At 42.4% G+C, this 26,449-nt stretch overlaps 1 protein-coding gene and 1 long non-coding RNA gene across 7 annotated transcripts in view; one reads left to right on the forward strand and one right to left on the reverse strand.

The window, feature by feature from the left end:
• LHX8 (LIM homeobox 8) overlaps positions 1-12,923 on the reverse strand; it is a 27,353-nt gene extending 14,430 nt beyond the window's left edge. Inside the window, exons 1-7 of one of the 4 annotated variants that reach the window (XM_021093268.1) lie at positions 12,637-12,766; positions 12,385-12,457; positions 10,546-10,632; positions 9,996-10,157; positions 6,045-6,166; positions 3,765-3,985; positions 3,164-3,267 (exon numbers count right to left, since the gene is read on the reverse strand). In XM_021093268.1, the coding sequence (XP_020948927.1) occupies positions 3,164-3,267; positions 3,765-3,985; positions 6,045-6,166; positions 9,996-10,157; positions 10,546-10,620 (684 nt within the window). In that variant the 5' untranslated portion in view covers positions 10,621-10,632; positions 12,385-12,457; positions 12,637-12,766. 4 annotated transcript variants of the gene reach the window in all.
• On the forward strand, positions 10,639-24,962 carry LOC110261207. 3 transcript variants are annotated; one of them, XR_002345142.1, is made up of 5 exons: positions 10,639-12,033; positions 14,783-14,938; positions 16,277-16,341; positions 16,774-16,991; positions 19,102-24,962. It is a non-coding gene; the product is annotated as an uncharacterized LOC110261207 (long non-coding RNA). The 3 variants fall into 3 exon arrangements; XR_002345141.1 differs by lacking the exon at positions 16,277-16,341 and having other exon boundaries at positions 19,102-24,960; XR_002345143.1 differs by lacking the exons at positions 10,639-12,033; positions 16,277-16,341 and adding an exon at positions 12,857-12,939 and having other exon boundaries at positions 19,102-24,961.

A 26,449-nucleotide genomic window follows, 5' to 3' on the forward strand; every position in this document is an offset into this window, starting at 1 on the left:
GCTTCCAACTCTAATAACCGTAACATTGGCAGGAACTTCTTAAACATAATTTCTACAAATGAGACAACGTTTGAAATATTTTTGCCAACACAAAATAGTATTCTCTTTTGTAAGTCTTAAACTATTTTTTCTTCCCATAAATTCCTAAAGAAGAATTTTGGGAAATTAATCTTGTTCATTCCTCCCATTTTAACTCTCCTCTGCCCAAACCAGGTACTCTCTGAATTATCTTGACTTACTGATCACCTATATTTTATTGTTTTGCTGATTCAAGCACTATTTGAATATATACAGCTTTCTGAAAGGCAGGGCAATTTGACAATGAGGTTCATTGCCTGATTTATTGAAATTTATGGAAAGCATAATGATTCGATTTATCCCAGATTCCTAAGCCACAAAGACCCACTTGAGGACAAGGATTGTGTCTCATTTGTTTCAGCCATTCCTTGCATAGATAGATGCTAATAAATATCAAATAAATGAAAATATGCTTTGAAGCAATGAGGTCCTACTGTATAGCACAGGGAACCATATCCAGTCTCTTGGAATAGACCATAATGGAAGATAAAATTAGAAGAATGTATATACATGTATGACTGAGTCACTACGTTGTACAGCAAAAATTGATTCAACCCTGCAAATCAACTATACCCTAATTTTTAAAAAAATGTTACAATGAGTAAATAATTTTTGCTTTTGTTTTTAAAAACCTATGATTCTGATATAAATTTTTTAAAACTTATGATTCAGATCATCTTTTCATATAATAATGCATAGCTTAAATAGTCTATGCACACTTGCAATTTAAAACTAAAAGACTATCCACAAGATCTAAAATCTCACTCTTGTTTTAGCTGCCACTGCTGCTCAGTGGAATTTTGCTAAGGCACAGTTCTACTCATGGTCTCTGGGGAGGCCAAGCAAAATGAAAAGACTAGAGGGTTGGGAAGCAGGGTCCAAATCTCTTCTCTGCCATTTCCCTGGTAGTGTGCCTTGAAGGAAGTCCCTGAACTTCCCAGATAAGGCTACTATACCAAGGAACTGTTGTAAGAGATAAAAGAGGTAACATAGAGAAAATGTCTGGCACACAAAAACCTCCATAAATATTATTCCCTTTCTATTTAGTAAATATCTATAACTATCTTCTTATATGAGACTGAATTTCTACCTAAAGTGGTTTTGAATTTTCACAATTATCCTTTTACTAATGAATTTTTATATCGAAGTTATTGGCCTTATGATTATTAAAATTATAGCCAGCCTTTCATGGAAATATCCCACTTTTTTTTTTTTTTCCCCACTGTACAGCAAGGGGGTCAGGTTATCCTTACATGTATACATTACAATTACATTTTTTCCCCCACCCTTTGTTCTGTTGCAGCATGAGTATCTAGACATAGTTCTCAATGCTATTCAGCAGGATCTCCTTGTAAATCTATTCTAAGTTGTGAAAATATCCCACTTTAAAGAAGGAATATGTTTATATCAGAGATTATATTTTGTTTTATTTTTTACTTTTGGTCTTTTTGTCTTTATAGGGCCACACCCACGGCATATGGAGGTTCCCAGGCTAGTGGTCCAATCAGAGCTGTACCATTGGCCTACACCAGGGCCACAGCAATGCTGGATCTGAACCATGTCTACGACCTACACCACAGCTCACGGCAATGCCCGATCCTTAACCCACTGAGCGCAGCCGGCCAGGGATCGAACCCACGTCCTCATGGATGCTAGTCGGGTTCGCAAAACACCGAGCCATGACGGGAACTCCTAGAGATTATATTTTAACTCAGATACCTTTTAGCTATTGGGCATTTTTGCTGCCAGGTATCCTATTGGTACTCATGTCTCCCAATTTTGGGTTTTATGCGATCTTCATTACAACCAAATCAAGCATCCAGAAAAGCAAAGTTCAAACGGATTATTTCTTTCAATTGCCTTTCTTTTCTTACTTATGGGTCATATAATCTATGCCTAAATTAAGAAATCCAAAATAATCTTCTGAAACTTTCTCAGAATGGATCTAGGTTTTAATGCTAGATTGCTTTACAATGCCATTAAGTTCCCTTGGAATATTTGTGTCACATCAAGGCGTCTTCCTTAATCATTCTCAAAATAAAAATTCTCTCTTGAAACACTTTTATTTCATTCATTTTAATACTGGCAAGTCTTAGAATACTGTATGCGATTTTTCAAAAATTACCTTCACTCATTTGCTAACATTCTATAATTTCCTTTAAAGTCTGAGCTTAGATGGATACTATGTGTAAGGCACTCAGCCATACACTGGAGCTGCTCAATAAATGTTACTTTATCATAAAACAAATAACTCAGTCACATTAATCTTTTAGAGAATTTGATTCCTTTATCTGAAAAAATGCCAGAAAGAAACATTGCATGTGTAGACTCAAATATAAATCGAGGAGTAATTATTTCATTATTTTCTTGACGATTTGCATAAAGAGAATTTATGACAATTATATTTAGGGCAATTAAGTGGAAAATAATCCCTCCCTTTTCATCAGACATAATCAACCTTTAACATCAAATTATAGAATTACTCCCTCTACCCCTTTTAAAAATAAGAAAGGGTCTAGTGATTAAGCTAATCACTAGATTCCTGTTTATGGTAAGGAGTATTCAATTCTTTCCTACTCAGAAAATGCACAGCCTTGTCCATTAAAAGGCTCAATGTGGTTTGCCAAAAAGATGAATACATTAGTGTCCCACAAACCCACATACTAAATGTCTCTTTCTGTTAAGAGTCCCAAAATATTTTGTCTTCTATCTCAATTATATGTAGTAATGTAAATGCCTGGGTTAAACTAATTTCTATCAGGAGCTTGGGACAGATCAACATTTTGTTTACACTCTCAAGTTAATACTAATAGATCCCAGGGAAACAACCTTGAATGATGAGTTCATGTCATATCACGAGTCTGGAAATACTGGTAAACATTTCAGGGCAATGTTTCCATACATTCAACAAGTTACTCTGCACAAAAAGCACATGGTAACCTTTTTGAAATAAGATATTTCAAAACATAAAATGTTTTAAAATAGCATAGAGATTATTCCTTGTTTGGTTTTGTTAGTTTTTTTTTTTCCCTTTGTTTTGGTGGGAAAGGGGCTCCAAAAATCATAAATTCATTGTCAGGTATACCTGGAGCTGATCTGCGGTAAAGCTGGTCCGAGCTCTTTTTGCCGGTTTTGGATGATTAACATCTTGCTCTGTAAGGAGGGCACCTTCAACACTTATTCCATTACCTGCATTTAAAAAACACACCATACATATTGGTAACTCAAATGGGGCCATCAGTCATGCAATAATAGGTTTCTTGCATTCCTTGGCTTGGTGTGAAGCTGTATACATCTTCTGGTTTGCCAAATCCCTTAAGTGTTAAATCACACTGGAAATATAGTGTGGAAACAATACTGCATTTATAGACTTGTGTATTTAGTCAAAAGTGCAAGACGTTGGAAGTGCACATCTAAGGCTCATCCTTAAAGGCAAATATAAAGAAACAACTGGTTACAAAAAGCAAAACAGAACCTAAACTCAAAGCTGCTTCCTGAGAATATGACATAAGGCTAACACACATGCCGTGGCTTTCTTATAAACAAACAGATGGAGACCTTCACTAACAGTAGAGGGCTTAATGAGTTTCACCACAATTACACTGCACAAAATAATGAATTAAGACGACCTTAGGAAATATCATTTTTATCCCCAAAACTCAAAAAAATTTTAAGTATATATTTACCATTTTCCACTTCTCTTTTTAAATTATCCAGCATGCAGTCATAATGCACTCTGCAAAGAACTTTCTCCTCCACCAAAGCAAACTCCTCTCCCGTGGAAAGTTGTCTTTTGCAAGAAAAGCAGGCAAAGCACGCTAGGTGATAGACGTTCCCCTTGGCCCTCCGGACCCAGTCGGTAGAATGGATGTGCCTCCCACAACGAGAGCAGCGAGTTCCATACCTTCTACATAAATAGAAGGGTGGAAGGTGAAGATTTTAATGTTTGTTGAGATATCCATCAGCCTAAGATTAAACTAACACATTATATTACTCATTGAATTAACGCAAGTATTTAAATCTCTTGAAAATGAAACAGGAATCTATTTTTTGAAAGTCAATAGGCAAGCAATCAAGACAGAAAGGATCATAATTCAAACCTGTTTATAAAACGAAAACGCCTCATTGCTACTCTAGAGGATGGATTTTTTTCTTTTAAAGTAAATGAAATGTAAGTTTCAAAATCCTTCTTGTAACAAATATCAGTGCATTTATAAATTACCTAGAGACTCAACATAACAAACACACACATGCACACACACATGCTCCAGAATGAAACCTAAAAGTGCAAAAGCATACCACTGAAGATATAAATAATGATGTCTAAAAACCAAGTTGAGAGAGAAAATGCTTTAAATATATTTTAAAATTAAAACATTTTGAATTGATATTGCCAAAGGGTGAATAGAACAGAAATTGCTCACCCTGGTATGAGGGGAAAACTCAAAAATGTTTCCTTTAGTGAACAAACTAAATTACCATTTAGTAAACTAAATTACCATTCACAGGAGGAGGGGAAATATTATGTAAAATTTTTAGAGACATATCTGGACATTAAGTGCAAGTTAATCTTTTTTTTTTAAAAAAAAGCCAGATGTACAGATTTCTTTCTTCTCTCAGTCCTAGTTACCAGACATTCTTTGCCATATCTCCTATCACAATCGTAGTCATGGCCTGGCACATCCACATTAAGCTAAATAAGTATGTGTCTGTGTCTATTCATTAACCTATCTTCAGAGGTATTACCAGTTTAAGTTAATCTGAAAAACTGAACCATAAAAGTAAATTTCAGAATAAAATATGAAGATAAAAAAATCCTGAAGAACTAGACTTTCATGAAGTCTCTAAAATCAAATCTTTCATGGGGCTTTACATTACCCTTAAAAATTTAAGATTAGCATATCCTAAGTGAAAGAGGAGGCAGATGCTACTCTTTTTTAGAAACTAGTAAACTTGATGAGAAGTATGTATTTTTGGTAATTATAAAATTCTGTAACTTTATAAATAAAGGACTCTGGGTTTTATGAAGTGCTTTAAATTACCTAGCATTTTTATTCAAATCAATCACTAAAGTCTCTGAAATCAGTTTTTGAAATTAAGTACATACAAAATAATTAGAATTACAGACTTTGTTATATAGTATTAATGCTCTAATTTCACAATGAACATTCTCCTCCACTTGGAAATGCAAATAAAGAAAAATATGATAATTTTTAAAAGTCATGCTTAAGAATGATTTTAATTTCTACATAGCGATCCTTTAAGAATTGAATTCTATCCCAGAGAAATTTTACATTTAAATGATTATAAAGAGATCATGCAGAGAAAATACCACTTTTAATATCCTAGGCAAATATAATCTCACAAAACAAAGATCAAAGAACAGGCAAAAGAAATGGGATTTTTAGGCAGAATATGTAATTAGACTTGGTGTATTTCTGATACTGGAATGGTCAATTCTTCTGAATAATATGGTTTATCATAGGATCCAAACTGCTGGCATTTTACAGTACATTACCGGGGTCATTCTATAGTAAATTGGTAAACCTGGTTTGCCGTTTCCCCCTCCCATAATTACTTCATTTTTTTTTTACTACTTCTCCCTCCCTCAAACAAAGGGCTTTGTTACAATAAGTCATCCTATGTGTCATACTTTATACATCTGCACAGCACAGCCAAGAAGTTCCTTTGTTTTTAAATACCTAAAACTTCCATTTGCCAAAGCCGAGACAATTACTTAAAATTAACTTTTCTATACTGAGCTCTTAAAACATATAAACATGCTAATTTTGTTTTAATATAAATTATTCCTCAAAATCATGAAGCATTCTCATTTTGAAATCCATTATATAAGAAAAAGTGGGCTTTAGTAAATAAAACTGGACAAGAAAGCCTATTTACAAAATTCTCTTTGCTTAATAATTTCTCAGAGTTATCTACCTACAAAGAAAAAAGTGTCAGTGTACCTGAAATAGTCAAGTTTGCAGAAAATGTCTTTGTCTTTAATATAACAGCTGGTATGCCTTCCTAAGGAGGTCCTACAAACACTGCACGAGAGACACCGAACATGCCAGCACAGGTCATTCACCTGTGAAGGAAAAAGGAACAGAATGAGAAGACACTCTAACACAACTCTTAAGAGTACCCTTCACTGATTTTGTGTATCAGGCAATTTTAAAAGCTGGTCCCTTAATATTTTAACACATGCTCTGAATGTTTCCATCTAAAAGGTGTCATTTACACAAATATGCATCTAGATATATTCTCTTTTAGACCCCCACCAGAAAATCGCAATAGCATATTACACATTTTTTGTTTAATTTTTTAATATACCTTTGAAAAATTCAGTTTTTTTAACTTAACATCTACAAACACAGGGAAATTTTGGTCACTTTAATGTCATACATACTGTTTTTAAATTTTTTCCTTGATCAAATTCTTCCCACCATGAAACATGGTAGCTAGAGAAGTCAAGCCATATACCTTGTGCATCTACATTTTGGCCAAATAATTATAAACTGTGCATGAGTTAAAGTTAGAAAGAAAATGGAAAATAAGCTTTATAAGATAAATACTTACCCTTGTAAAGAAGCCAGGTAATCCATTTCACTTACAAAACAGATATTGCTAAAGTAGATTTAAATGCTGGTATGGCAGAAGCCCTAGCTCCCTTCTAACATTAAATAGCATCAAAACATAAAACATTGGTAACCCTATTTTAATGATTTGGTTACTGGAGGAAAAAATAAAAATTTAATGGCCCTAAAAAGGCACCCGAGTACACCAGACATCAAGCATTTGCCATTTATACTTTAAGAACTAACACATAAAATGCTATATAGTAAGTCACAGCACTTCATATTCTAAATTGGGGGGTGAAATACTGTCAATTTAGGGAACAAATCATAATTACCCTCATCCTAAACTGTTGCCATCATACTAAAAGCACTGTATCTTTAAGCTTCAAGAACAAAAATGTGTATTGAATTGAATTTGCTGTGACGTAGGCTCCTAAAGTTTGCTCTAGTTAAATGGACACAGGAACTGGGTTTATGCTTAATTAAATTTCATGTAAAAGAATGGCAATGATGCAAAAACACCAGTTATACTCTACAAATGGATCTAATGCCTAAATTAGGAATTAGGAAAATTGGAAAAAAGGGCAATTGTGACATACCGCTTTTGCTACCCTGTTTCATAATAACGACTGTCTCTCCAATAGTTCTGTCATATTAGCACCACCGTCCAATATATTTTTCAGTGATAAGAAACATAAAAAGTACTTTGAAGCTGAGGAATAACATTTCACAGGCTTCTAATTACAGTTATGTGCCTCTTGTCAAAGCACTAATGAAGGTAGCATTTTGGTGAAATTTTAAGTCCTAGGCTTACTAGAAAAGAACTTCATGTTCACCGCATAAGAAAACAAGGGTTAATAGCAAAGAAATAATAAGAAAAAATCTGAGTAAATTGGAATTTAAAAATTAACAGTGGAGAATGCTGTCCTAGAAATAAAGATGCATCTTCTATTTTTTCCTAAAATGGGCCCAAATAAGTTAAAGTTTAGAAGTACTGGCTTCCTTTAGTACTCCATTGTTTAAGGCCTTCTGCATTTTGATCTTATCCAGTCTCTCTCTTTTTTTCTTTTTCTTGCTTTCTTTTCTTTCTTTTTTTTTTTTTTTTTTTTTTTAAAGCAAGGATAGATTCAGGCTTCAGGGCAGCATCATAGCCATTCTATAGCTCCCTAATGCCAGAAATAATGCTTTTTCTCAAAGTTTACTTAAAAATAACTAAAGTTCTTTCATCTTCCATTTCTTTTCCAGAGAGGAAAGTAAGGTGAACAGAGAAAATCTGGGAGACTCTAAACTTTTCGTAATGGCTCGCATCGATCCAATCTGTGTATGTATACATAAAGGACCAGACCAAACCAGGAAAAAATCACTCAGAGCACTAAAGTAATAGGTAGGGCAACAGATGCCTCTAACTCCTCTCATGTTTTATTTTGGGGTTTTTATTGTTGTTGTCTAACTCCATTTCATTTGCCTCATGATAGACTGTTTTTCTATATTAAACATTTATACCCTCGAATATTCTATTAGGTAGAACATTTTTTTTTCCACTTCCAGATAACTGATATGAATTGAACTCAAACTTATCTGGAAGAGTAAGCACTCAGAATGGGGAAAAAGTTAAGAACTCAGAGTTTTTATATAAGCATAAAGTGTCAAACTTCTGTTAGGGCTAGCTTTCTACATAATAAGCTAGTTTTCTTGTACATGTGTACAAGGGACAGACTAAGACTGAACAGAGAAGACTTCATTGGGAAGACTCTGGTTCTACTACAAAAGAAAGCTTTATGTAACTCATTTAGATAACTTAGGTTACTTTATACAATACAAACAAATAAACATATTTTAACACATAAAAGATGAACACTAGAAACCAGTTCATTGATTTCAGAGGGTACGTATGTCATAACTTTTTTATCATCTCCGTATGAAGTGTTAAAGAACTTATAAATCCATTCAGAAACATTCTTAAAGATTATGCTAATTATTGAGAGAGTTTATATTGAGAAGACAGTTTTGATTCAAAAGATGGTCTTGAAATATCCAAAAAAGCTCAGGTCTAGAAACTTTAAAATGGGAATCTTGAGACTGCAGATTTAAAGAGAAAGCCATGTTAACTTGCCAGCTGTACTAGTCAACCACCAATTAAGTGACTGAGTCACTTTTTAAATGTTTTCACCAAAACTCCTTTTGGTTCTTTATCTGGATTATATCTACAGGGCATCATTCCAACTTCCCAGATGAAGCAGCTTTGTATGCTTAGGTAGAAATTTAAAGAAACTCACTAACTTGCATATTCTCCATAATGAATTCCTTTGAAAAACTAGGGGCTATTGCGGGGAGGAGAGAGAATAGAACGTGCGTGAACTGGTTTGGTACTAATTCAGTGTAGGAGAGATCATTATTTTAAATAGTGGTTTTAAAAACTTATTGAAGTCAAAATTCCATGGTATTAGGATTAAGACACATGGGACTATGATCCTTCATGCAATGACATGGATAACTGGCCTGCCAGAATTTGTACTCCAGAACTCCCCCACAATATCTTGAGAGAAGTAAAACAAATTAAGACAGACAGTCAACTCTCAAACCACCACTTGAAGCACTTCATCTCAGGCTTTTTTCTTTCTTTTGTCTAAATTTACGTCAATTTCCATTTTTTCCCTAAGCACTAGAGATGACATTAAAAAAAAATCATTGGGTGGCCTTGAAGTATTAGGAGGAGGAAGGTATTGAAAATGGTTTTTATTTAAATGCTACTATGAACTTTCACTTTGGAAAAGCCTCAGGTTACTGTAAATAAACATAAGAGTATGGAAATACATATATATATGCTCAGAAAAGAACTTTTAAGCCCTTTGCAGTGGTTCTCACCAAAGGAGACACTGCAAAGGGGAAATCAGTCAACGTACATAGACCTGGATCCCTCATAAACAGGCGCAAACTCGTGGTTGTTATTGGAGCTAGAGGGACCATAAACCGAGGCTCGGTAAAAATAATCAGGCAGGACCCGGTTTCCGGAATGGGTAAGGCTTTCCCCACTTCTCCTCCTCTAGGAGTCGGAGAAGGTAGCTAACTCCACTACATCCACCCAGGGTATCGACCTTTCTAGACCAGGATGTGTCACACACAAGCTCTTTTGCAACAACACAGGAGATAACTAAAATTTCTTCTCCCACTCTTTTCCACCTCATGAGTTGCCTTTGACTGGGCTGTTGTGCCGAGGAAGCCTACAACCTCGAGCGAGAAGAAAACTTGAGTGGAAAAGATGGGGAAACAAACTTTTCTCTTTCCCCAGAGCTCCCGGGAACCCCGCTCCCCTCGGACCCCGCGGCGGCTCCGCCCTACCTTGAGAAGGTACTTGTCCACGATCTCCAGGCCGCAGCTGTTGCACACACACTTGCCAGCGGGGCAGACGGAGCCCGAGGCCATGGACCGGGGCGAGGACGACGGGGACAGCGGGGCCGAGGAGGAGCAGGAGTCCTCGTCCCCGACTCCCTCGGGGCTCACCTGCAGGAAGCCACGAGGCGCGGTCTCAGGCGGTTCTAGACCCCTCCCCCTCTCGTCATTCCACGGACCCAAGGGGGCTCCCTCCCCACCTCTCCTCCCTTACCCCAAGTTCCTGAGGCCTCGCTCCCGCCCTCTCCCCCGGGTCCAAGCTTCTACCACGAACCTGCCGGGGTTGCCCAGCCTTGACCTCAAGGACCTGGGGCGCCTTGCAGCCCTGCCCAGCCGGCTGCAACTGCTCAGCTTCTCACCCCGCCCCGCCCAGCCCCCTCCTCCACCCGCTCCTTGAGGAGCCTGTTGGTCCGGGAAGGGGAGCGGGGACACCGGCCCTCCGTCCTGGGCCGCCTCCCCAAGACCAGTCTCGCCAGCGCACGGTTCCCTACGCACTCACCAGTCCCTCTTCCCCGGCGCCTTTCCGACTCCTCCCGGCCGCCAGGGCTGCCGTCCGCCCGCACTCCTCCGACATGAGCCCCTGGCACTGAGGGGTGAGGGCGGGGAAGTTGGGAGGAACAGAGACCAGGAGTTCAGAGCAGGCACGTGCGGCCCAGAGCCTCAGCTTCTCAGCACGCGGGGCCGGCTAATGAAGGCCCGCAGCGCGCCAGGCCGCGCGTGCAGCCGTCTAGGCGCCTGGGCCCGGGCTCCGCGAGCGAGCAGACTGCGGCGCAGCCTTCCTAACAGGCCGCGCGCGGCGGCGGCGGCGCAGCCCTAGTGCTCGGCTAGGCTGCCACCCCCGAGCACCTAGGGGTTCTCCCGGCGCACGTCCGCGCTCTCGGGGCTCCGGTCCCCTGCGCTCACCGGAGCACGTCGGTTCCCCGCCCCCCTACCCGGGGTAACACGTTAATAACAATCATCCCCGCACAAAGCGTTTTCTCTCTAGACGTCAATCACAGCGGAGCGGGGATCACCGGGCTAAAGGGGGTGCATGGGGGTGGGGTGGGAGAGAAGAAAAGAGGATTTGAGGAGGGAGTAAGGGTAGAAACTTGATTTCTTTAATAGCCTCAATTAAAAGAGCAAGACACATATATTTTTAAAAGGGGGCTTTTTGAATTGGATAGCCCGAAAGGTGAAGAGGTTTAATAGGATACTTGAAGGCTAATTACAGCGGGATTTAAGAAGCCTGGTGTTTGTTCCGATGACAATTTGAATGAAAATGCTTCAGATTAAACCGAGCCAGCAGCTCTTTCGTAAACTTACAGCAATTAGAGCTGCGAGTGATTTATACTCGTTTCTTTAAGGTGTAAATTGCCACTTATTGCTCAGTAAGTCAACATTTCAGCTACTAAAGGATTATTTTTAACCAGCGCAAAAAGCGGGTCGAATAATGGAAAATATCCAGCTGAATTTAATTTGTGTCATTAAAAAACCTCACCCAACCTCGGTCAAAATGTTTTAAAGCAACAACGCTCATTACTCAAGTGTCTCCAAGCCTTTGCTGAAGTTATGTTCTTAAACGAAAATGCAGCCGCTCTGGGCTTTTTCTGCCTTCGTTTACGGAAAACTCTAGCTTGGTCGGGGGGCGGTTCCCGGGACTGAGCGGCCCACACTTCTGCGTTTCGGTCTCTTTCCTTCCTTCTTTCCCTCCATCGTGCAGCGCCAGGCGAGACGGTGTCCGAACCCCAGCATCCCCCGGTCTGTCTGCCCGGACCCTCGGGTAGGGTTCCATAGCGGGCCCCAGAGCCGCCGTAAGGGGGTCGCGTCCTCGCTGACACAAAGAGGTTAGGCAGAAGAGCCCCTCGTTCGCCGTGTCTTCACCGCCAGGGTCAGAACACAGACCAAGTCAGCCGTGCCCAGTGCGGGTCCCACAGAGGCACTCAGACAGGAAGCAGCTGGTTTTTCAGACCGAACGCGAGTCACCCACGGGTCCTGCCTCCAGAGTGAGGTGAGAGTTTGTTGGTTTCCCCCATCTACTCTGAGAACGGTGTGACTCGAGAGCCCTGGGGTTTGCTTCTTTCGGTTTTTTAAGTAACACAACCCGCCTAGCCCGCCCTGGGGGGCCCAGCGGCCTTCCAGGAGCCACATCTGCTTCTGTTTCAACGTGGGGCCGCGGCCCCGCGGATCGCCTGCAGCGAGAGTCGCTCCTTTGGGCCGGCATGCCTCTGCCCGCGGCCGGGCGCGAGGAGCCGTGCCTCTCTTCTGTCCCACCGTCCCACCCCACAGCCGCCTGGACCTCCCGACTCACTCTCCCGACCGCCACGATAACCACCGCAAATAGAACAAAAGCACGACTCACATGTACCCGAGAGCGCCTTAGGCTCGAGGCTTCGTCTCCCAAATTACAGTCTCCATGCCTCAGGTTAAGTGAGCTTGTGAGGAGGGGAGGCAATGATTACTGACTAACGCTACTACGTAATAAAAAAAAAATAGCCAGGTTTGAAGATGAGGCCGTTATAGGTAATTTCTGAACCTCGAATAAGAGCCTAAACAGCTCGCATTTCAAGGATACTATAATTCAGCTGGTCTGGCCAGGCATCAGGTCGCTCACCTTCTCAGGGGGAACTGCCAGCTCCGGCACGTCCTTTTCTTCTAGTTTACACACAAACATCTGATCGCTTTTCCAATACATGGCACTGCTAGGGCTGCTTATCACATACCAACTCCGGAGGGTCAGAGGCTGCCGGTGTCTGCCGATCTGGCCCCCTCCCGCGCCCCAAAGCACTAATAAAAGCTGACACCGAGAAGAGTAAGAATGCTCTACTCCAAGTAAGTCTTCGTCCAAAGAGGCCGCTGTGACCGTAGCCACTCTCTGATGGACTGTTCTTAAGATTCTTATCCCAACTTCATTGAGGTCTGTCCCTCTAGGAAAAGGGGGGGGGGGCTGTTTTCCAGAGGGTGGAACCTTACTTGAAGGGAGGGAAGAGGGTGTGGGAGAAAAGTCTTTTCCTGAAGGAATAGCCTCACCTCCTTAAGAAAAACCCGCCTTCCCTACAAGTTAAGATCTTTATCAGGACAAGCCAAGTTACTCCAGATTTAGTATTAAAGAAAAAAATATATTGGGAATGGCCTGTTAGCGTTTGACTTAAAAAAAAAAATCTCGGCATTTGCCGTGGCTTTTTAATTCTCACTCCACAACCAAAACCTAAACAAAGATTCAGGTTACATCTCTTTCAGCAGCAAGCTGAAGGGGAAGCGGAGGTCTGGGTGACTTGAATGTTTTAGTCATTCTCCTGAAAAGCACAGCTCTCCTGTCTAGCCCAGGACCGCAAAGCCTCCCTGGCAGCCTGGGGGCTGACTTATCTAACAGTTTGCACTCCCTCTGCGAAAAGTTTTCTCATTAAGATAAAGAAGGAACATCTGAACAACACAAAAGCTTATGATTTGCAACTAGATTTGAAATCAAGGCTACAAAAAAGATAAAAGTATGTTGCTAATAGTATTGCTCTTTCATTTAGGCAAAATTTAAGCTCTAGAAGTGGCTAGCTCTTACCTCAAACTATGGCTGTGGGATTTTCTTTGGGGGGGGGTCTCAGAGCGCCATAATTTTTATTAGGATTGGAGGGTGTGTTTGCTTAAATAATTTCTTTATGGTATAAATTTTACTTCATTATGTAGTTATGAAGAGGACTTTGATAAGACTTACAATTTTTATTTCCAATTTCCCCTTTTAAGTAACAAAACAAACTTCTGAAACAGTAAAAGAATATCTGGAAGTCCCTGTTTCTTAAAGGCCTTTAACAAAATCATATGTTGCTTCAATAAGATATACAACTATATATATATATGTATATATATATATAGAGAGAGAGAGAGAGATACACAATTTCACCTCCTTGCCTTATTGTCTAGAAGAGGAAGATCGAAGCGCTCCCCCCACCCCCCCGGACTTGTCAGCAGCAGGCTAAAGGAAGGGCAGAGATAGGTAGACTTTCCTGTGATGAAGGAAGCCCCATGTAACAGCCTGGGACCCACCGAGGACTGCAAATTTAATTTTGCCTTCATTTTTTCTCCCATAAACACGAAGGTCCCTAGAGCATTTTCCTAACGCCATTGTTTTCCTTTATGCGCAGCTGCATACACATTAATATTAGCTACCCTCCTGCAGGTTCCCTCCCTGAGCTTTCGCTTAAATTTACTGAGTGGGGGAAGGGGGACGCTATGATTAATCTGTGTCCTCTTACAGAATTGAAGGCTTGGGGTAAACCGACTTCTTGAAAAACCAATCCGTACTTGGAGAACAGAAAGACTTGTGTTTTTAATCATGTGCAAAAATTAGTATTTTTGGAAAATCCACATAATGTATTTCTCATGAAATACCATCGGTCTCGAGATGGCTCTTCTGAATGGAGAGTCGTGCAGAACGTTGACTATCAGGCCGTGTATAGAGGAATGAAAGTGGAATTTAAAATAAAGACCCAATTCGGAGATATAGTTACAGTTTCTGTTTGTTAGGGCCTGCAAGATGAATCTGGGGTACTCTTTGGCTACTATCCGGGAGAATTCATCGCGCGGGTCACTGGAAAGCCGGCAAGCGCTGGATCTGTTTTGGGAAGTAGGGCGGGGGCGCGGGCATTTATGCGGTCTTTCCACCCACCCTCGCCTAATCAGGCTGCTCTCAATCAGGTTTTCAAAATACTAATTTTGATCTAAGAGCTCCTATCTCTGCATAAGTGGAGGAAATGATTCATTTTTAGAGGCTTCTGGGCTTGGAGAAGAAGAGTGGTCGTCAGACACGCGAAGACCTGAAAGACTGGTCTGGCGCCCGCTTTACTCCTGGCGCCCGGCAGGGACGCGGACCTTTCCTGTGGGTAATAGCGTGCACCCAGCCTTGCACTGTAGGCCTCCCGGTGGTGAGTTTATTTCTGCGTCCCAGGCGGTGTAAGCCTTTGGCTGGGTGTCCTAAGTGGAGGCGGGAGGAGGAGGGGGATGTGCAAGTATTTGCTATGAACGTCAGGGCTGAGCGTCTCTCAGGTCCAGGGCCCTACCACCTTCTGACCCCTTGCCAAGGGAGAGCATACTGAGGGTCATTCCTGAACAGTGGCCCCAATTTCTTGGAGCTCGCTTCACACCTCTTACCCACGCTCCTCCTCGACTCTGGCAAAGGAAAGTTCGCCTGATGTTTTGCAGAGTACCTCTTCCTATGTTGGGTGCTTGTGCAACCAGGACTCTCCTTGTCGTGTAATGAAGGTTTTTAGTTCAAACTCTGGTCGAACGAGAACAGACCAAAAACCATCATCTTGTGTGGGGCGCAGGTGGGAGAGGAATCGCTTTGGGGCGGTTCCAACCTACTGAATTGTAATTTCTGGAATGTCACCTCTCCTTAAATGAAAATCTGAGATCTCATGCCCACCCAGGGGGCAACCAACACCCCTGGACAGCAGCGCTCTTTGCCAGGCTTGGGGAAAGCAAGCCAGAGAGACTTGGGAGTGCATGTTGCCCCGGGCTTTTCGGTGCCCTGAGTGAGTTGTGAGGCGCAGGGTGTGTCTCCCTAAAGCCTGAGGGGGTCAGGGAAGGGATCAGAAAGAATCACATCTTGATTGGAAGACCAGGGCTAGTGAGTGGGAACACCAACCCGCTCTGACCCCCACAGCTTCCACTCACCGCGAAGAGCTGCCTAATTGGGCTGCGAGCAGCTGCGAAATTTGTAATCGCCTAATAAGCCTTCCACCTCGGTAATTCTTATCAAAAGGCATAAAACTGATATTTTCACACTCGGCTTGCGCCACAGGAGCCGTTTATAAACATCCTTCATCAGTGGGATGAAATTAAGCCTGCATTGACAGAGGTCTCTGGAACTCGATATTTAAAAGCAATAGATCCGAATTAGCAAATTATTACTTTAAGTAGGCAAAGTCCCCACCAACTTGACTATTGAACCCTTTGCCTCTGAGCTCCTCGCGGTGAGTAACTACATGTTTGAGGGAATTTAACCTGGAGTTGCCGCGGTACTCAGGCAACCTCTGGAATCTCGCTTCTTGAATCCGCGCGGGCTCCGGCTCCCAGTTACTAGCTGAGGACGCACTCGGGTCAGACCTGTGTAGACCTGGGAGAGAGATACACTGCTAGGGCCCGGACGAAAGCGCGGTCGAACCAGAGGCAACCAGGACTCCCGGCCCCACAGGCGCAGGGCCAGCGCCAGCTCTCGGGGCCCTGCAATTTCCCCGACCCGCGGCTCTCACTTTCCCCAGGTAACCGCGCCAGGGGTTCGCCTGAGAACTGTTGGAAATTGGAGGTGGGGAAGATCTTAGCGCGGGTAAGAAGGCTCAGCTTCTGGGTAATTCTTGCGGCGATCTTTCCTCATTAGCGGGTAAAGCGCTTAGCCAAGAGCATTCTGCAACTGTGCAGGTCAGACTTGGTTCAGGGTTAGGAGAGGGTATCTTTTGATTCTTACCCACCTCATCTCTAACCATCATTAATACTGATCTGGAAGGAACAGAAGGAGATAGCTTCCAGAGGTTTTTTTCCCCCCCACAAACTTGAGCAGCTCAGAAGCCGCGTCACCACTCAGAGATCGCGGAGTGGGGAACTCGCTCACCTTGGAACTTACTGGTCCCAGACTCCTTCTCAGACCTTGTTACCCAGTTTCTGAGGGAAAAGCAAGGAAGCGTTTATTCATGCCAGCGGAGGTCACTCAAAGGTGGCGAGGGCCTCTGTCTGGGACCCACCGATCACTCCCCTACTGCAGGCCAAGGCCGAGGCTGCAGGGGCTTCCTGGCGAGGCTAGAGTGCTCCAGCGCGGGACCGTCGGGAACGCACCACTGGCAGACCCAGCCTCCGCTCTCACGCCTGCCCGGCGTCTATTCCGCTAACTGCTGTGGGATGCGCCCGCTGGGACCAGCTGTCACCCGCGGTTCAAGAAACCCAACAACCAACCGAAGACCGAATTCTGCGCGGGAGAGGGCTGTACGTATAGATTCCTTTTCGAGAGGTTCGATCGTCACCCCCCCCCCATTCCCCCTCTGAGCCAGAAAAAACCCTCTCTCTTGAGCTGTGGCAGGAGAGAGAGGAAGCGTTTCCCGCCGGATAGGACGGAGGGCAAGAGACAGAAGCAGTAGTAGCTCGGAATTAGGCAGGGCACAGGCTGGGACGCTCCGGGCTGCGTTACTGCGCAAAGCGCGGAAGTTCATTACACTCTTTACTGGTTGTGACATTTCCAAGCCGACAATCTCGCGTTAAGCACGCTTGTGGTTTGGAGTTGACGATTTTATATGCAGTTTATCGTTCAGAATGAGCAACACGGCAGCGCCAGTGGAAATCCGATTCTAACCTGTTTCTGCTGACCTCTGCCCACACAACTCTGTAAAAACCAAACTATGAGTTGGAGAGAAACATCAACTAACTTCCTTCTCCCCTGCCCGGCGGTTTCCTACACATCCTAGGCTACTGAGCTAATCCAGCTTGGAGCTCTCTAATCTGGAAAGAGGTTGGAAACCAAACCCAGCAGGCTTCCCCACCTCCACCCTACCCCCACCTCCACCTCGTTCCCCAGGGATTCACTGAAAGTTAACTAAAACCCAGCAAGGGAGGCAGGAGAGCCAAACTTGATCTGAGTGCAAAAACGTGGGTGCCCGATGGGATGGTGTTTCTTAGGTGGAGTGGGAGGGGTGGTGGTGGCAGGGAGCTGTATGAGCCAGCTTCGATCCCGTTTTGATGAGAAATTTCAGCTCGGGTAGTTAGCCAGTGTGAATACACCCATACAACCCCACACACTCTCACCAGTAACCTTAATGCTGAGGTTCCCCTGCCCCCCCCATACTTGCATGTCCCATTGCTGTTTATCCAATGTATCTTTTAAACTTATACTTTCTAAAAAGTCTGCAAAATAATCTTGAGCCATAACTTTTGAAGTTAAAGAATTTTTATATAGATTTCTGATACAGGAGAGTGGTTCTTGTAACTGGAGGTGTTTTCTTCCTCTCCTTCCCCTCTCCCTTCCTCCTTCGCTGCCTGCATTCCAGACTTCATAGAAGATCTGGGTTTAAGAGCTAGGTAATGGGTTATAACAAGAGAACGATTTTTGAAGTTAGTCAAACCTGTAACAGATTTTCGAGCAATTTATTTAACAACTTAACACCTTGGTTTTCTCATCCTTAAAATGGGGGTGACAGCACTAATGATGTTGAAATGTGCTCGACAGATGCACAGTAAATTCTCAATGAATCTACTGCTCCTCCCATGTCTTTCGTTGCCACCCAGAGATATCTGGATGCAGTGGCATCACCAAAGGCCTCAATCCATAAGTGACACGCAAGGCCGATATTGATTCCAGGTGGCCAGTGCCAAAGGAGACAGTCAGAGGTGCAGGGGCTCTGGAAAAGAGTGCACAGCCTCAAGCCACCTCCACCTTGGCATCCCCGGCCCAAGGATGAAAGCAGGCAACTTTTCCTCCTGTTTTGTCACTGGTTTATTTTCAGGGGTGGTGGTGGGGTGGTAATCTGGCACATTTACATGCCTGGCATCCTGATTTCTGTCAGTTTGTTCAAACTTCTGAATATTGTGAAAGTGGCAGTACTCATAGATGTTCCTTATTACTTGTCAAACGCCCCAACTGTCTCTGAAACACGCAGTCTTATCTCAGTAACCTGCCTAGGGCTATTTTACCAGGCCGAGTCTTGTTATTCCAGACGCCAAAGCCTGACTTTCCTTCTTTTTAAAAGCCTGCGTTTTAACCATTCCTCTGTGTTGTCCTCTTTGCTGTGAGTTCAGAAAGGGACATTTTCAACTAATGGATTAATTCACCCAGTCTAGTTGACCTGGGTTGCAGCTCCAGCACAGGTGGTCCAGTAGTCAGCCCCTTGTCCTTTCCTGCTTCCTGCCAAGCTGCAGTCTGTTAGCAGCTACCCGCCTCCAGTTTCCGGTAGGAAAGAGCGCCCCCTTCCAACCTCTACTCTTTGCAATGCTTAGGTTTTTGAATGGACCGTTTGGAATGTCAAATAAGCCAGCCACACAGGGAAAAAGGAGTCAAGCTTTTAAATCAGTGGTAAAATCTTTCTCTTTTCTTCAAAAATTACAGAATTTGACAACTAATCATCAGTGAATCAAAGACTGGATTGAACAAGTGACCGCTGCTCTCCCGGTCCCTCCTGTGGTGCAAAGGACAGCTCTCACTTCTGAATTTTCCTTTGGACTAAAACTCGAGTGGCTGAGTAGAGTCCGCAGAAGCCTCGATACCGATCTCTGGCTGTGCACAGGTCATCTCGCCGCAACTTCTATCACCATTCCAGAGACATCCTTAGAAATAGTTTGCCCTGAAACAAACAGGTGTATAAAGTCGACCCCAATAGATCTTGGGCAGCAAGCACCCTGGAGGCAGCAACCATGTACTGTTCGACTCTCTGGAAACTAGTTCAGTATCTGGCACAGGGCAATAAAGGATGGTTTTTTTGAATGAAAATATGTGCTGGCAGGTGCAGAAGGTTTCACACTTTTCTCTGTATTCTTAGTTCTAGCTTCCAGTTTCTTTACATTGGCACCTTCTTGCCCAGGACCCAAATCTTTCAATCCCTTAGAAGAGCAAGGCAAGGAAGGGTACAGATAGTGTAACAATTTAAATTGAGGGAATTGCCAGCCTCCAGTTTTCTTTTAGGGCAAGGGCTTTATAATGGTTCATTTCTGCCCCTCTGGACTGTCCTTCAAATCTCAGTGTTTGCAATTAAATTGGAAAGCTATTCTGGGTGCCTCAGAGACCATCCGGTCTGAGCCTCAGTTATAGAGGAGGGGGCTAACAGGATTAAGAATTGGAACATATTGGACCCCAGAAGACTGGGTAAGCCTTCATGGACTCACTCCAACTGCACACACGGAAATGCTGTGTGAATGGGCCACACGTAAGGGATGTAAGTTGACATATTTTGGCTTGCCCCAGGGCAAAAGAAGGTCTGGGGTGGACAGTTAGGATAGGAGTTGAGGTCACTTATAGCCAGATGCTGATGCTGTCAGGCCTTCCTGGCTTGGGAAGGAGATGTACCCCGTTTACAATCTGCAAAACTGCAGAAGATTGTGGAGGAGACTTGCTTGCAGTGGATAGTCTTAATCTAGACAGATCCCCTGCTCTGTGTCAGGCCAAATTGTGCATTCTGCTGCCTGGGGTGGGTCTCCCAGACTCAACCCTTCTCAAGTAAGGATAGCTCCTGAAAAGGAAGAGGAACCTTGGGATTCTGAGACTAGAGTCCGGAAGTCCTGGAAAAGGGCTGGAAGAGGTCTCTCCACCTGAAATGATTGTACCAGCCTCATGGTGTTGAATTTACTCTGAGGGAAAGCACTAGGGCTTTATCTTAAAGACTGAGGTCTCTTAAAGACACACCAAGGTTTGCAAACTCAGCTACAGCAGGCAAAGAAACATGGCAAAAAGAATCCTTTTAAAATACAATAATTCCTCTCATTTCCTTCAAATAGTCACCGCTTCCTCTGGAGGGACTCAGAGCAGCATTTTTTAAAAGGGTGCCTACACGTTGCACTACCTTTCAGAAATAATGCCTCAACTGGCTCAGCGCTTAGTTTGCACTTATTATTGCTGTTGGGTTTGAAAGTCACTGAAAATAATAGGCAGCAGTTTCTTGCAGAGCTTTTTAATAAATACAATGCCTTTTCAAGGTTTCTTGTTCCTCCCTTTTTCAAAATACTTTTGCCCTGCTTCAATAATTAATTTTAGGCATATAATGGGAAAAACCTCTCACATTATAAAACATCTAGATCACTCTGTAAATTGTCTTTTAAAGCTCAGGATGGAAAAAAATTAGGCAGTTAGTAAACTAAGCCATAATTCATGATTTATACACTGTCCCCCACACCCCACCCAGGCTGAGATATCTTTTTTTTCCTAAAAAGGCTTAGTATTTTGAGAGGTGAATGTGTGCATGTATGTAGATACTCTTATAATAAGGAATATCATTTATTGTTTGGCATCACCTGGATTTCACATATATCGTCACATATACTCCTCACAATCGCAGAGGAAGTAGATATTATTATGTCCAGTTCACAGGTGGGGAACCCAAAGCTCAGAGAGGAGACTCAAGTTCTCAAGGTCACTGATTCCAAGGTCTTAACCATTGTGCCACATAAAAAAATATAGGTTGAACATCGAAGGGTATGAAGCAAAGTCCCCCTCCATGGTTGGACATGTGGTCTCTCTCTTCCATTTGGAGAGGCCTGAATTCTCTTAGGAGTTGGGGAAGAAGAGGACAGCAGGCAAGGCTTGAGGGAGCTATCTGCGCCGCCGCTGTCTGTTGTGTAGGGCTCAGAAGCAGGTTTGAAGCCCGAAGGGGAAGAGAGAGGAAGGGCTAGAGAAATGGAAAGCTGGCGGGGGTGGAGGCAGATCGCGTGCTGGGGGAACACTTTCTCATGCCTGGTCGTAAATATTTGCATTTCCTTGGAAACCCCCAAGACCGAGGCGCTGGCCTGCAAGCCCCCCCCCTGTGGAGCTGAGGTCCTTCCCCGCCGGCAGCGGCCTAGGCTGGCTCGGCTCTGCTTTTGGAGGCGACCTCCCATGAACAACTCTGGAGCCCCTCACGTCCACGAAGCGTTCGGGCCGCGGTTCCCAGACCCTTGGCTTTGGTCCCGGCCGGGCGGCCCCGGGGCAGGCTGGGAGCGAGCCCGCCGCGCGGTGCACCCCGGGAGACGCCGAGGCTGTGAGTGCCGCGCGTGGCGACGAGGGCGAGCGTCCGTGCTGCTTGCCCTGGACCCAGTACAGGCGGGGGAATTCTGCGTGAACCCCCACATCTCTGATCCAAGCTCGGGGAGAAAGCGGGAGGAGGGGAGCCGCGAGTCCAAGCGCCCGAATGCCTACCCCAGGCAAGCCTCTGAGTCAGGATGGTCGCCCTCGTGGGTTTGACCTCTGCCCTCTTCGTGCCCTTTTCCGTGGGCGACCCTAGGGCGGAAACTTGGGTTTCAAATGCGAAACATTTGTCTCCTGGAATCACATCTGGCTTCCAATGTATGTTAAGACTTTTCTTAACCGAAAAAGTCAGCGCCTGAAGGACACCCAAGGCTCAAGGCCTTCTGCCCCTCAGCTGTATCTGCCGCAAATAGGTAGGTGATTCTTATTCAACCCTTCCCCCAGAGTGCACATCCTAGTACCTCACAGGCAGCTGTTACTGAAGAGGGAAAACCTAAAACCCAAACCTACGACAAACCAGGCCGTGGAGCGAGGCCTGACTAGGTCAGAACAACGTATGTCTGAGTTGATCTGACTCAAAATGCCTGAGTTGGGAATGCAGGCTTTGGCTTGGACTGGTCTCCTTCCAGGCATAGTGTCTACGCAGGCCTCTCATAGCCCTGGAGATCTAGGCCCTAGGGGCATACAACCTGACCTGAGCTTGGGAGGGGGCAGAGTTCTGGCCTTTGGAGTTCAGTCTACTTGGTCTTGGTTTCTGTGCCAACCATAATGTTTGGCCCTTGGTACTTTTAACACTCTTGTGCAATGTTTGGACAGATAACTTGTAACTGATCAGGCACTTGTATACAGCTCTAATAAAAGTATGTGTGTATGAGAGAGAGAGGGAGGGAGGGGGAGATTTTTCTGGGCAGATGAGAATATTTGCAGTTTCAAGCGAAGGATGGGGCCCTTAGATCCTTTAAAATTTCTAGGTTAATGCAAGAACGTATTTCCTAAAATATCATATTTTTAAAAGCATGTATGAAAAAATGCATTCTTAATTTTGGCTACCCTGATAGAAGTTTAATACTAACCATAAGAGGAAGCCAAAGGGAAAATATTTATTTGCCAACCTTGGTCTGGAAAAATATCAGTAGCATTTCTTATTTGAGAAGGAAATGCATTTATTCAGTCTTTCTTTTTCAGTTGGCAAGGGCATCGTTTTTAATATATATCCCATGTTTATTGTTTCTGTTTGGTACTTTGGTCATTTGCAGCACATCTGTTTCTGATATTGTTCCTGTGTTAAGCACACACTATTGTGTTAGCAAGATTTTACACCATCTGTTTAAATTATACTTCTTCATTTTATAATGTTCTCTCAGTCCTGGGCATATATAAAATATACTTTAATGAGATTATGCTTTTATACTTGCTGACAGACATCAGAAACACATTTGCCCAGGTCAACAGTTTAGCTAAATGTTGCATAGAAGGAACAATATTAAAATAGTAAAGATGCTGGAAAAGAAAAATATTTAGAAACAAAACTATTAAATTAAAATAAAATACTGCTTCGCACACAAAAGAATTTGGATGTGGCTACTGGAAGTTAATGTATGTTTCCGAACATTTATGTATCTCTTCATTATATATATTAAACTTGGCAATTTGTATTTCTGATATTATTGGTAAAAGTATAGCAACTGGTTTAAAATATAAAGTAGAATAACATAATGTAACTATCAAATATATATTAAATGTAATAATACAGATAAAGTTAATTATTGAGCCTAACCAAAATTACACATACAATATACATATTATATTTATATATATAAAATCTCATGGTCATTCATAAAGATTTTTCACCATGTTATCAAAAAGTAACAGGAAATGTTGCCTGCTTCTGTGCTTTTTAAAAGTAGAGCTATTTGTGACAATTCAAAAAATATTAAATATCTATATTTGATGGCTAAGCATATGTATGTAATTGTGGTATAACTAAGACAGAAATTGGCTTGAAAAAGTGAATACTGGCTGAATGTTTTCAAGTATTTTTTCTAGAACATAACACACCTATTGATGCCTTGACCTATTTTGTTTACATCCAATGTGCATACCCCAGTGTAAAACCTTAAAAATGGTAATTTCATATACTTTAGTTATAAACACAGAAATATAAACCTTGACACTTGGGTTAATAAATTTCTGATATTCATTCCTGGAAATTAGCATTCTTCAATTGACAAAGACATCTCCTTTGATTGAGTTCTGCCAAAAACAGATTGTCACAGTCTTTCAGTTGTTACCTTGGCAGACTGCTTTTATGACAGACGCTATGATTAAAGATGTGTCCATTAGATAACTTCTTAGGGGTTTATAGTTTATATTTGTTTCTTTAGGAACATAAATCTTTGTTTTGGTGTATTTAAATTCTAAGTAAAATGTATCCATGGTGGTGTGGGTAATAGACATTGTTTAAGCAAGAGAGCTGGCATTCAGTACCTGGTTACTGAATGATAAATCCGGTTATATAGCTGGAACCAGTTTCAGAATATTCCTGCCTATATATACTTCTAAAAAAGTATCTATCAAAATCTACAGTTTTCTTAAACTATTAATATGGATGTGTCAAATGTAACCTATAAATTTTTTAATGACTGATGTTACAAAAAAAAGCAAACCTTATGAATCTTCACATGTCTAGTTCCAATTAATCTGTTTAGACCATTTATTGGATAAAGTAACAAATCTGATTTTGTCAATCTGGAGTTCCGTGCCAATATTCTGTGTGCCTCTTTGATGTCTAATGCCTTTTCCTACACTTATTTAGTCCATAGTTACCCTCGTGTAAAACCTGGGATTAGAAGAATAATTAACTAGAAACATTTTCTTAAAAAAGTATTTTTCAGCCACATCCGTATAAAAGTGGTGGTCTCAAATTGATGTCAATGATTATTGAAAGAAAACTATATATATCTTTGTGAGTGCATTTCATCATCTACAATGTGCCAGGTGCTGAGGGTACACAGAGAGTAAGCATGGGTGGTCCTTGCTCTCAGAAAATTCCCAATCCATTAAGGAGACTGACAAAAATATAACTAGCTCATCCCTGCAGTTTTATAATGATTTTGGACTATTCCTTGGGCTTTGCTGTGAGCCACAGGGGAAGTCCACATTCCTTGGGCTTTAAATTGGTAAAGTGTCAGATGATCTTGTCATAATATTTTCAATAGATTTTTTGAATTTTAAAAAATTGTATAGAATTTGTATGGAATGAAAGTGAACAAAAGCAGACCACTCCCAGAAGGCTATATGGCTTCTGAGATAACCAACACTTTGGGTACTTTTTCACCTGTGGGAAGGGGACAGCATTAAGTTGCTGTTTCTGAAACATCTGCTCAACTATTTTTTTTTTTTTTTTTTGTCTTTTTGCTATTTCTTGGGCCACTCCCGCGACACATGGAGGCTCCCAGGCTAGGGGTCCAATCGGAGCTGTGGCCACCGGTCTACCCCAGAGCCACAGCAGCGTGGGATCCGAGCCGCGTCTGCAACCTATACCACAGCTCACGGCAATGCCGGATCGTTAACCCACTGAGCAAGGGCAGGGACTGAACCCACAACCTCATGGTTCCTAGTCAGATTCGTTAACCACTGCGCCACCACGAGAACTCCTGCTCAACTATTTTGAGTCTTGCATCATAATTATTCCTTGGTCTGTTGTAGAATCTCTTGAAAGAGTATTAGTGGGATGCCATATTGGAGCTAGAAAAAAATTTAGATTTGTTTAATTCCAAAATTTGAAACAGCTCTTTTCTTCTTGCCTTCCCCTTCTCTCTTACAAGACAATTTTATGTTTTATCACTGAAAATTTTATAAATCATTAGGAGGGGAGAGGAGGATTCTACAAAGGCTGTCATTTAAGGCAGTGAATGGCTGAAGTCAATATTTGCTTTTATTTCCCAACAGATATTTGCTAACTTTGGGAATTAAGTATCCTAAAACTACAAGACTGAGTTTATTTTTCATACAAACAAATTGGGGATTAAGTGTTTAGCAGATTTTTAAGTTGAATGTTTTGTTTATAGAAAGTTTTGTTGGAATTTAGAGTTTAAAATGTAGATGGAAAGTTTCTTTCACACTTCAAAGAATTGTAGCCAAATTAAATTTAATTACTCTGATACTTTCAGAGATTAAAGTATAATTTTCTTTTATATACATTGATGAAAAATATCAGGAGAGAAAGGAGCAATTATTTGATTGAATTAATTGAATGCCTTTTACCCTTGAGGAAACATTGCATTTTAATTGTTTTCTGTTTAATCATGGTTTTTGGAGTAAGTCTGTATTATGTTTTCCTTTTAGAGGGTATTGCATCTCATTTTGCCTCACCATAATCATAGATCTACTTATGTGATCAGTTGGTTCCTACTGGCTGCTGTCACACATTTCATTTCTGATTTTCACCATTTTCCTCAACCCCATGCTTCTTAAAAAAGCAAAATGCTGAAGCGAAAGCTCTTACAGTTGGGGTCTGCTGACCTGTATTTCATTTCAGCCCCTTCTATTTTTGGCTGTGTGATGACTTTGGGGAAATCATATGACTTTCAAGCCCCAGATTCACCATCTTTGTGGGGAGATAGGGGTCATCAGAATAAGTCATCACTGAAAATCTTTCCAGCTTTAATGGTAAATCACTGTTCACAGATTTTTAAGAACTTTTCTCAAACCAGCTTTGAAATCTTAGTTTTGACAGCCCTCC

This window comes from Sus scrofa, chromosome 6 (assembly GCF_000003025.6).
Source record: "Sus scrofa isolate TJ Tabasco breed Duroc chromosome 6, Sscrofa11.1, whole genome shotgun sequence".
NCBI classification, from domain to species: domain Eukaryota; kingdom Metazoa; phylum Chordata; class Mammalia; order Artiodactyla; family Suidae; genus Sus; species Sus scrofa.